Genomic DNA, 11,949 nt, shown 5'->3' with positions numbered 1-11,949 from the left:
AATACTATAACTTAATAATTCTAACTTTGAAAAGCACAATCTCAACCAATTCTAATTTGGAATGATCAATAACAATTGTAATAACTTATGGAATTCTAACAAAAAGCACAATCCAACAAAAAAAAAAAAAAAAAACTAGTCAAATAATTAAAGTATACATTTTTGCACATATTCAACATCAATAATATTACAAAGAATGATAACTAAGCTAACACAAATACATTGACAAAGAACATGAAATATAGCACAATCTCAAGCCAAAAAAAAAAAAAAGACAACTGCACTAATCAAATAAAATTTACATTTTTTTCACAAATTCAACTTTAATAACATTGCAAATGATGTTTAACAAAGCTAAATAGATTAGCATTAGGCCTAAAAGCTACAAATAAAACTAAAATTGAAAGAATTTTAAAAGCCCTAATTTAAGAGAAACTAACCTCAATTAATTAACTTCAAAACGGGTTTGGGTTGGTGGGGACGGGCTGCGCAGGCGGCGGCGCTAGGCGGCGGGGAAATGGACGGTGGGGCTGGGCGGAGGGGAGGGGGGCGACGGGTAGCTAGGGTTTGAGGGGAATGAGAGTTTAATTGGGAAGAGGAGAAGAAATGGGTATGAAAACCTGTCTGGAAAGTTTTTAAAGAAAAACCGATGGACAAAACCGACCCTATCCGTCGGTTTTCCCGCACGTTTGACCAGATTTAACCCAAAAATTAAAAAAAAAAAAAAAGGAAACCGACCCTGTCCGTCGGTTTCCTAAAAAAAATTGTTTATTATTTTTTTAAAAAACAAATTGAATTGCATATTATTTAAAATATTTTTAAAAATAAAACCGACGTCGTCTGTCGGTTTTATATTAATTATTATTATTATTTTTTAATAAAACCGACGTGGGACGTCGGTTTTTTTTTGCGGATATATATTTTCAAAATTCTGCCAAAAAATCGACGTCGTTCGTCGGTTTTCTAATTAAAATAATTAAAAAAAAATAGAAATGTAAAAAACCAAGGGAGTCGGTTGTCCATCGGTTTTTTAAACCGAAGCAGTGAGTCGATTTTTGGTAGTTTTTTAGTAGTGAACCTGTTATCGCTCCGGATTTTAGTTAAGATTTTGGTAAATCCTATAGGAAGATAGGTCGCGGTATTTGACTCCCTTCAGCAAAGCGTTTTTCACGTAAAAATCTGTGTTGATTAATGTTACATTTCCGATGCTTTACCTCCTTAAGCAAATTGCTTAAAGAATCAAATACTTGAAGTGCATAGAACTAGCCCCGATCCTAAAAATGTGCTTGCGTATTAGTTGGGATCGATCAATAATTCGGTTGTAATTCCAAATGGCTTGTATAATGGCTCCACTCTGTTTGTATTGTGTGCGATTGAAACAATGCCAACAAAGCATTTATGCGGCAATTTATATTTTTTTTTAAATTTAATTATTCTTACTTCTTATTTGTTATTTCTTTCTTTTTTAATTATTTATTTTATCAGATATCTACATCTTTGGCTAATAATAGTAAATTAGTTGGAACCCATAACCTTAAGATCATAGTAACATCGAAAATAAAATAATAGTAAATCTAGTTGGAGATAACATTGAATTTATCATTATAGTAAACTCAGTTAAAAATGATGATTTTATAACATAACAATCCGAACCATATCATTGACACCCCTACATCACATTGATGTTAAGCATTTCTTTTAAATTCTCACGCATCGTATTAATTCTTTACTTATGCAAGATTGACTTATTTTAACAAATAAAAAATTATTCTTCACCGGACCTTTATTTAATATGCCTTTGATGAATGAATATTTCGGGCATGTATATGATTTTTGGGTCTATATATACATCACCAAAACGGTTTCATAATATAATGCACTTGTTTTATTGCAGCCATGGCCTTAGAGTCAAGAAAACTTGAGAGTTCAATAAGTCTTCAAGAGCTTTCAAAAGAAGCCATAATTTCTATCCCAAATCGATACCTTCACAATGATCAAGAACCTAATTCCCATCTCTTAGAAGCCAGCCTTGCACCAGATATCCCAACAATTGACTTGAAAACTTTAGTCCTTGAGCAAACCGGAGGTCCTGAACATCAGAGGCTGCACTTAACTTGCAAAGAATGGGGAATTTTTCAGGTAATTCTTTAGTGATACATAAATTTGGTGTTTTTGCTTTAAATAATTCTATAATCTACATTAAGATTTAATGTGTTTGGTATGACGAAAGTCATTTTTGGAAAATATGTTTTTCATGGGTAATATTTTCTAGCAAGTTCTTTTCCACTGTTTGGGTTGATCATGAATAGGAAAAAAAATATTTCCAAAAATAGTATTTCTTAAAGATCAATACTAATAATTGTAGCAAAATCGGGGATTCCTGTTGGTACTACTAATAATAGTATCGCGTAAGTATTAATCAAAGTAAACAAGTTAAAAGTTAAGGTAATTATAAGGAAAATGACTTTTACCCTAAATATAATACATGTCATTTTTCATCTTCTTTATGGGAGTAACCAACTACAAAAAATGTTTTTTTCGTAGCGAACATTTTTCTGAAAAATCCCTTCAATCATATAGCAACAAGAACAATTTTTTTTTTGGTTGAGGGGGGGGGGGGGGGGGGGGTTGATGAAGTATGTGAAAAAGCTTTTAAGGCCTTGTGTATATTTATTTGTCTATACATGACATGAAATTAATAATAAAACATTACAGTTAGTGAATCATGGAGTCAGCTCTTTAATAATGGAGAAACTCAATTATGAGATTGAGGAATTCTACAGACTTCCGCAAGAAAAGAAAATGAGATACAAGCTTAGGGCAGGTGATTTTGAAGGTTATGGCCAAACAGCTATAAACTCTCAAGATCAAAAGGGCCTCGATTGGGCTGATAGGTTTTTCATGATAACCAACCCTATTCAGAGAAGAAAACCACATCTTCTTCCACAACTCCCTCCTTCACTTAGGTCCTCTCCCTCTCTCTCTCTCTCTATATATATATATGTATGACGCAATGTGGGGATACAGGAATCCAACATATTTTACGCTACAGGGACACTCTTGAGGCTTATCTCTTGGAGTTGCAAAAACTTGCTGATATCCTTGTATTATCAATAGTAAAAACTCTGAAGATTACTAAAGAAGAAGTAGAAGAGATGTTCGAGGATGGGATACAATCAGTGAGGATGGCTTACTATCCACCATGCCCAAAACCAGAGCAGATTATGGGATTTAGACCTCATTCAGATGCTACTGGAATCACCATCCTTCACCAAGTTAATGGGGTAGATGGCTTACAAGTTAAAAAGGATGGTATCTGGATCCCAGTACACTTCCTTCCTAATGCCTTCGTTGTCAATCTTGGCGACATTCTTGAGGTTTTGCCACTTTACCACATATGTATTACTTGTTAGCACACAATTTATACGACACTCTTTCTTTTTTAGTAAATTTTTTAAAAATAACATCTTTTTATGTTTAGTAAAAATTCAATTTCAAACTTCTCATTTATCATTAATGAAATAATTTCTATCCATAAAATTTTTTATGGCTTGTTTTAGACCACAAATTTCAAAAGTGTTTCTTTTTTTCTTAAATCTATTCACAGTCAAACACTTCACAAACGAAAAGAGTATTTTTGTTTGATGACCTAAGAAAAGAACACTTAAGCGGAGAAGGACATGTCAATTCAATTCTTGAGTTTGAATCCCTTATTCCTAGCTATTTGTAAATAGCCTTTTGAGTTTGAATAATTTCTTTGAAAGTCTTCATACTCTTTCCTATATTTCATAGAAAAATAAGACACTTTTGGAATATTGTGGGATTAAACAAAAGAGGTGTTAATGTATCATAATGTCTTTTAAATCTTGTGTTTTCAAATATCACAAAAGATGAGTACTAAGAATATTGAAATTAAAGAGTTACTAAATATAGAAGGTGATATTCTTTTTTAAGCAACCTAAAAAAGATAGTAAGACACAAAAGTTGAAACATAAATACTAAAAGCTAAACTTTTTTTTTTTTTCTGGTTCGTTGCTTGATTATCTCAATCAACCCCTTTCTCCCTCTGCAAACTCCTCTAAACCTAGCCTTTTAAGCAGTTTCTATTCTCTGCAAACCCCCTAATTCCTTTTGGTGATATTACCAGCCATTTTGAATTTCTTGAGATGGACAAGTTGGTGGCACACTATTAGAAACATAGGCTTTTCCCACCACAAATCAGAGAGAAATTTGTTGTTTAAACATGATTTTTTCCACCCAATTTCTACCGAATCAGCTCATTAGGAAAACGCATGGTGGGAAACAAGTTCCATTGAAATGTTGAGAAACGGGTTCCCATTGAAACGCTAAGAAACTTCCCAATTTTTCTGTGTGAAAACGCTACTATTTTTTCTTTTCTCATTGATTCAATCAAAATATCTGTGAGAATAACTACTGAACCTTTTTCGATGGGAAAATAGTGATTTTCTAGTAGTGGCATATGCAATTGGCCTTTAAAAGAAAAAGACAATTTTTCCTTCGGAAATATATTTTGAATCAGTGCTACAAAATTCCTAGTGAAGTTGTATGAAAAATATAAGGTGTGTTTACCCCGGATTCGGGAAACTAATTGAATTTATAAGTGGGTATGGGATATGTGTTTAAATCTCAATTAATATCGTAGGGGATAGAGTATATGGATGTGTAAGAACGCAATTGATGAAGAGTGTTGACACTTGTTGAATGACGTGCAATATCTATTTGGGAAAATACAATAATGATGCAAATGGTCACTATGGACCGAATCAAATTTTAGAGAGAGAGAGATTGTATATATGCTTTGATGTTACAAGTGTTCTTGAAAATGAATAAGTCAACCCCTTCAATAGAGGGGGATGAGTCTTATTTATAGGGTTGCCTCCCAGGGCCTTATACAATACAAGTCATTAAAATAATAATAATAAGGACAACTCTGAACGGATTTGGTGGGATTAGGATGGCCGTACGGTCTGACACACGCATGGTTGGTGGTTGACCATTGCAGGACGCCACTGACGTATGACTCGTGTGCAACGGTTGTACCGGACCAACTACACGAACACTCGGGGTAACGACCTTGAGCAACTCGGTGGTGAAGGACCCGGACCAAACGTTCATCCCGATCAGTTCCGGACAAGCGTTCCTCCGATTCAGAGCGAAAGTCTTCATGTACGCTCTTGCTCCCTTCTTCCTTCGGTTTCCCGTTCACCGGTTTGACTTATATCCGGTTTTTACCGTATACAAGGTGGTAAAATTGATAAATATTTTTTGTTAAGAATTAGTTTTCTGTCAAGAAGAGCCTAGCTAGTTAATTAAGCATGTATTTCCTTTTGACTTGAGAGGCAGGAAATGCACATGTAAAAGTTTTCATATTCCATGATGGTCGGCCATTTATCATGGTATAACCATATACAATAGATATGGAGAATAAGTTAATGACTTGAGAATAAGCTCGTAAAATAAAGTTAATAATTTAGTGGATGAACGCAAGAAAAACCTGCTCATAAAGTTTCTTTCCTTGTACTGGAAGCATTATTATATCCATATTTAAAAATAATGCTACCACCTAATCATCACCTGGACCACAACTACATTTTTTTTATTAGAATAAAAATGTGTTTTCCAATGTCTAAAATCGTGGCTCTCGCAGGATTAATAATGAAAGAATCCTCACGGTCCTTCTCGAAAGAAGACCTTGAACTAAATCGAAAGGCCTTTCAATTAGTACTCCCTCCTGATTAAAATGAGTGTCTATACTTAATCATGTGCAGACCTATTTAAAAAATTCTAATGTTAGAAAAAAATGTGTAATTTTACTAAACTATCACTAGTTATATAAGTGTTGTGATTTAGTTACTTAACACTTAATAAGAAACACTCTTTTTTAAGCAAGAAAAAAAGGCTAAGTTACACTCATCTTGATCCGGAAGGAGTATCATATTGCAAAAGTGTGTTAGAAGACACAATCCTTCCCCCTTCAGTTTTTTGTTTTCTTATATCCATGTTTGGTTCAACTTGACTACATATTTTAATTTTCATCCACTACCTTCCCCATTAACGTAATTATCAAATAACTTTGACTCATCAAAGACATTAAATAGGAAGTAGTCACCACCACCTAACATTTTTTTTTATCTCTCCTCAATTATCAAATTGGTATGACACAATTTTCAGACAGTTCATTACCCCTCTGTCCCGTTTGATACAAAAACATTTGCTAAAATCAAAAGATAGAGTTAATTTGTCTGAGATCAGCCAATTTTACTAGCCATAAATATATATAGTTACGATTACGACATTAGAAGCACCTATTTAGGGTGATGATTCGACTACATTTTGACACGTCATAGTCTGCTTAGAAGAAAAAATCCAGGGAATCCTGTTGACTATCTTCATGATGAAAAGAAAATCATGAGTTCCAGTCACTTGAGGAAATCAAACCTTATTTGGGAATTTCTTTTTCTCTTTCTTGCTCTTTCTCTTTCTATAAATCAGATTATAACGCTAATCTAAAGTTGCAGATATGGAGCAATGGTCTTTACAAAAGCACAGAGCACAGGGTAACAGTGAATTCAATTAAAGAGAGGATTTCAATAGCCATGTTCTTTAACCCCAAGTTTGAAGCAGAGGTTGGACCAGCAGCTTCAATAACAAACCAGGACATTCAACCAGCATTCAGGACAGTGACAATGGAAAACTATGTGAAAGATTACTTCTCCCGTAAGCAGGATACAAAGTCATTCTTGCAGGATATGAGGATTTCACAAGGCAAGACAGCACAATAGATCAGTATATCTTTAGTTATATAGTGATGCAACCTTATGTAACAACTACCTGGAAATAAATAAAGTTAGATTAAGTAAATAAATGATCAGTTTATTAGATCTTCAAATTTGTAAAATTGTTTCGATATATATGAAGTTGAACGTAAAATTTCTTTTTGTGAAACCCTCGGGGGTTGGCCTGGTGGCAATTGACTTGAGCCTTGGGGTGCTCCCCTTCAAGGTCTCAAGTTCGAAACCCGCTGGGTGCAAACAATTTCTGGGGGCCATCGGACTGGGGAAACCCTGAATTAACCGTGGTGCACTTGCGGGAAACTCCTTGCCGAGGGCCTGTGCACCCCCGGGATTAGTCGGGGCTCAAAGAGACTCGGACACCCGGTGCTAGTAAAAAAAAAAAAAAAAATTTCTTTTTGTGAAGCACCCTAAGTTTTAGATGTTATATAGATCTAATTAACCTTAGTGATGTAATTAAGGCATCCCGCATGCTATAAAGATCATCCAGTAACAGCGCAACCCCTGATTTTCAGTATTTCTGCCCCGTGTCATGGTTGGAGAGATCATATAGGTTGGTACAATATGATGGTGAAAATACAATAACAATTGAAAAATACAATGAACAAGACTAAAAATATCGTCAGGCTAAAACGCGGATGTCTTGTCTCTTTAGGAAGATTGAAGCTCACTCCAGCAAATCTTTACCGGTCCAACAGTAATCTTCTTGACTTGTCCCTTCCAGGATACAACGCCCGACAACGTCGATTAACTCAAACTAATTATAACACTCTGTAAATCCGAGTTCAGCGTGAATGTGTATGAATGTGACATTTTAGCCATATGAAGTCCTTGGCGATGATTTTGGGGGAAAACAGATGTTTTAAAAGGAAGACGAATAGTGGGATGCGTAAGATTCGATGGAATCAATTAAATTTATGGTAGGTCTAACTTCTAGCTGGTATACGTGAAAATCTGTTGGGAATTGAAGAAAACTTAAAATATGAAAGTTGTAGCCCGTTGAAATACCTTTTCAACCATATATGAACCAGCTCAATCAAAGCGTTTTGCTAGGAGTTACGCCCATTTACCTGAACGTTAACAATTAAGTGAAAATTAAGGCGTATGTGTCTCGCGGTGCGACGAGCCAGGATAAATTTCCTGGATAATTTTTTTTGTCACCATCAAAATTATACCATGCATGAAGCGGGCCATATCTCGGGCCACGCCAAGCCATTTTATCCTGTAGTGATTTTTCCCAAATTTTATAAAAGCCTGACTTCGTAAAAAAAATTCTCACTTCATTTTGGACGAAGTTTTGGAGATAAAGCACTCTAGGGCTTCCCCAAAACATCCAATGTGAGCACCTACACAAATACCATTGGTTATTACCTCAATCTAACAAAGGTTAACACTATAATCCTCAGCTATTCCATAGATAGTGAGAATTCGATTCAAGAGCTGTTGAAGAGAAGAATCGTTGGGAATTCGTCATGAGGTAAGTTTCTGACATTCAAACATAGTTAGGGGGATTGTTTTAAGATTATTTATCGTTTAATTATTATTAGAATCCATGGGTGAATCGTATGAAAGCAAGAACATGAAATTGCTTAAAAACACTAGTTTCAAAAAGGGTTGGAATTCAAGAGAAAGTGTCAAGTTATAACCTTTGTCATCTACATCAATTGTAGAGTGATTGTTGAGCTTGGAATATCCGTTTGGTAGCATTTTAGGGGGAATTGAGGTATGTCTCTTTTTTTAACATACTTTTCAACCTTTAAAATATGGCTTCTTTTGCAAGATTTGTGTGCGTAAGGGATAAGCCCACATTATGTCTCTTTTTTTAGCATACTTTTCAACCTTTAAAAAATGGCTTCTTTCGCAAGATTTCTGTGCGTAAGGGACAAGCCCATATTAAACCTTATGGGTATTATATTATATATATGTATCCGCAATTTTCCCTTATCAAGGAATGATTGAAATTGAATTATAAAGCTTTGAACTTTGAACATGATTTACCCCTATAAGGGATGTTTTAAACTTATTTCAAAGGCTTAGATATTTGATGTGTTTAGCCCTATGAATGGGTTCGGTTGAATTGAAATTGATTAAGGATTTAAACTTGGTTTCTAAATTAATTAATGCCATTGGTATGCCCCCTATTAACGAGATGATGAACATAATCCATATTGAGCGATTCAGCTTCTATGATTGTGATTCGATTAATAGGTCATGATATTTGTTGTTTTGTGTTTGGCCGAGCTACTTCGGAGGAAGGGTAGTCACTGTGGATCCTAGTGGCGTTTGTGTTACGACCTGACAAGAGGGCCGCGACGAGCACCCGGTGCTATCCCACCCGAGCACCCCTTGACATACTTTCACACTTACATCTAGGTGAGCCACGTAGTAAAACATACATTTCTATCCATTAATCATACTAGTCCCATTTGGACAACAACATCTTTATATCATCATGGGCATCTATGCCACATCAATGTACATGAGCCGACAAGGCTACAAAATGATATACAAAATATAGGCCGACAAGGCCAAACACATCTAACCACATACACATGTCTACGAGCCTCTAAGGAGAGTACAGCATATCACATACAGGACCCCACTATGCTCATAATTATGTACACAAAAGAATAAGTACCCAAAAGCTATAGCTCCGGATGAAATGGAGCTCCGCTATGTAGTCCCTGAATAATGAAGCTATGGATCGAGTCTATCTCCCTGGCCACCTGCGGGCATGACGCACCGTCCACAAACAAAAGGACGTCAGTACGAAGAATGTACTGAGTATGTAAAGCATGATCAATATCAATGTGAAAGCATAATAGTCAACATATGAGATAGCGTAGCATGGGAGATAATAATATCGTCGTCATAGCACTTACTTGCTTCCCACAAGGACATTCCATTTCTATTGCATATCCGTGTACATACATCCATATCCGTACTTATTTACCTTCACATTCATTTTCGTATTCACATTCATGTTTCCATTCATACTTATATTCATAACATATTCGTACTCATATTGATGTCATATACATAGCATATACATATATATACATATAGCATGCCCGATCATGAAGGTTCGGTGTTTCATACATACTTGGCCAGCCAAGGCTCAAGGTTATACATACCTGGCCCTACCAAGGCATCAGGGTTATCCGTATCATCTGCAGAGGTGTGCGCGCCTTACGTAAGCATATACATACTCTATACATATTCATATACATATATTCTTACCCGGCATCATAAGCTCGGGGTCTTATTATAGCCCTTCATAGGCACACATACATAATAGCTCATAAGCATCTTTAGCATCATATTATTCTCATCATTATTACCATCATTATCGCTATTATTGTCATTATCATCACATCTACCTTATAGGCTTACTCGTCCAACGAGGAACTTAGTACAATCGTAGCATATCAAGCATCGTGAGCTTACTAGCTCAGAAGATCAATCATTTGAAGAAAACATGGACTCATAGAAGATTTAGACGTTTGGCCAAGGAACCATGCCTTATGAAAGAATGGTTAGCCTTACATACCTTTTCGTTCGACTATTTACCACTTGCACGTCCTCTTTCAACGGTCGCGTTTATACCTTCATTAAAGTTATACTATCGTTAGAATCGACAACTAGCACACATGGCTAAAGCTAGAGAAAATCGGAAAGCATCTCCTTTATTTATACAACATTCCTCCATATCGTAATTCAACTCCCAAACATCAACAATACATTCACAATATCATAACAATATCCATTAATCATCCACATTATCCACACCATCTAGATTTCTCAATTTGTTCCTATTTCACCCACATTCATGGTCATAACACACAACCACTCCCATTCTCACACAATGCCTATCTCATGATCTTAACATCATTTATAACACATTCATATCACAACACAACAACAATCATGATTCAATTCAAACTATTTCTCAAAATGTCACTATTCATCATTCATGACCCATTTTTCGATACTCATCTAAAATCCAAGCATTTCAACTTCCAAATACCTTGTACAACATATAAATACCATAAATCTTACCTTAGATGTTGTAGGAATGAGCCTTGGTCGAAATACTACACTTGAGCAAAAACCCTGGTTTTCCCTTTGATGAGTTTTCTTGACTTGAATGATTTTAATGGGTTTTCTTACACTTGATTCACTTGGTTTATGTTGTTGATCACTAAAAACCCTTGAAAACTTGTGGAATAAATGTAGAGAGATGTTTTTAGAGAGAAGGGATGAAATGTGGAAATGAAATAATAAACTTGGATCCCTTATTTAATGACTTGAATCTGATCCGGAATAAAAAGTACAGTGGTCGTAAACTGGGTTTACGGTCCGTATTCCAATTTATGGACCATATTTTGTGACCGTATTTAAGCATATCAAAATCTAGAAAGGCAGCTGAGAACATGGTGGTTTCGGTCTCGGTTTACGGGCCGTATTCCAGTTTACAGCCCGTATTCCAGGTCGTTTTTAACCATTTCAAGCATTTGGCAGAAAGTTGAAATTTTGGAAGCCAAAATACGACATGGCAGTTTACGGGCCGTATACCACTTTACGGTCGGTATTTCATTTTACGTGCAACTGGCCAAAATGCAAATCTGCAACTGTCCGCATTTTTAGAAGCTATAGTTAGTCATCACGGAGCATAACCTATCTCTTATTGCAATCGCCTTTGGAATCTTATTTAGGGTCATCAGGCGTCTTTCCCTTCTTATCGAAATACCGCACACTCCGTGCCCTTCGTTAGCCTATTCACTGTTCGTCAACGGGAAATGTTTCGAGGTGTAACATTCTTCCCCCCTTAAGAACATTCGTCTTCGAATGTTAAGCACTCGGGATTCTACAAATATTTCGCCAGAGTTTCCTCTATAATATGGCGCTACCATCCTGTCACAACAGCCCACAATAACAATGCCTTACAGGGCAACAACATAACAGTAATAGCATTTGGCCACACACGACCCAAAAGCATAAAAGGAAGGCATACATACCTTATGATCTTGATATCTCGTCTTGGATCTCTTCCAAGGGCTGAAACAAATGTGGGTATTTGGATCTCATGATCTCTTCCTCTTCCCATGTCATTTCCTCTTGGTTATCATTCCTCCAC

The 11,949-nt window shown here is 35.9% G+C and overlaps 1 protein-coding gene across 1 annotated transcript; it reads left to right on the top strand.

The window, feature by feature from the left end:
• The first annotated feature begins 1,769 nt into the window (after window positions 1–1,769).
• On the top strand, window positions 1,770–6,900 carry LOC132624050 (protein SRG1-like). Its single transcript, XM_060338870.1, has 4 exons — window positions 1,770–2,139; window positions 2,716–2,966; window positions 3,053–3,377; window positions 6,540–6,900. Exons 1-4 carry the CDS (start codon window positions 1,897–1,899, stop codon window positions 6,801–6,803), a joined length of 1,083 nt encoding a protein of 360 aa, XP_060194853.1. The 5' UTR covers window positions 1,770–1,896; the 3' UTR covers window positions 6,804–6,900.
• The last annotated feature ends 5,049 nt before the right edge of the window (window positions 6,901–11,949 follow it).

This window comes from Lycium barbarum, chromosome 12, assembly GCF_019175385.1.
Source record: "Lycium barbarum isolate Lr01 chromosome 12, ASM1917538v2, whole genome shotgun sequence".
NCBI classification, from domain to species: Eukaryota; Viridiplantae; Streptophyta; class Magnoliopsida; order Solanales; family Solanaceae; genus Lycium; species Lycium barbarum.
The sequence above is the reverse complement of the archived record's forward strand: the minus strand, read 5'-3'. Positions and strand labels throughout refer to the sequence as shown.

What these genes read in the sequence shown, in the direction of transcription:
- LOC132624050 (XM_060338870.1), top strand. Translation starts at nt 1,897, where the DNA reads ATGGCCTTAGAGTCAAGAAAACTTGAGAGTTCAATAAGTCTTCAAGAG. An exon ending in AAGAATGGGGAATTTTTCAG is followed by an intron (nt 2,140 to 2,715) that starts GTAATTCTTTAG and finishes AAAACATTACAG; the next exon opens with TTAGTGAATCATGGAGTCAG. An exon ending in ATCTTGGCGACATTCTTGAG is followed by an intron (nt 3,378 to 6,539) that starts GTTTTGCCACTT and finishes CTAAAGTTGCAG; the next exon opens with ATATGGAGCAATGGTCTTTA.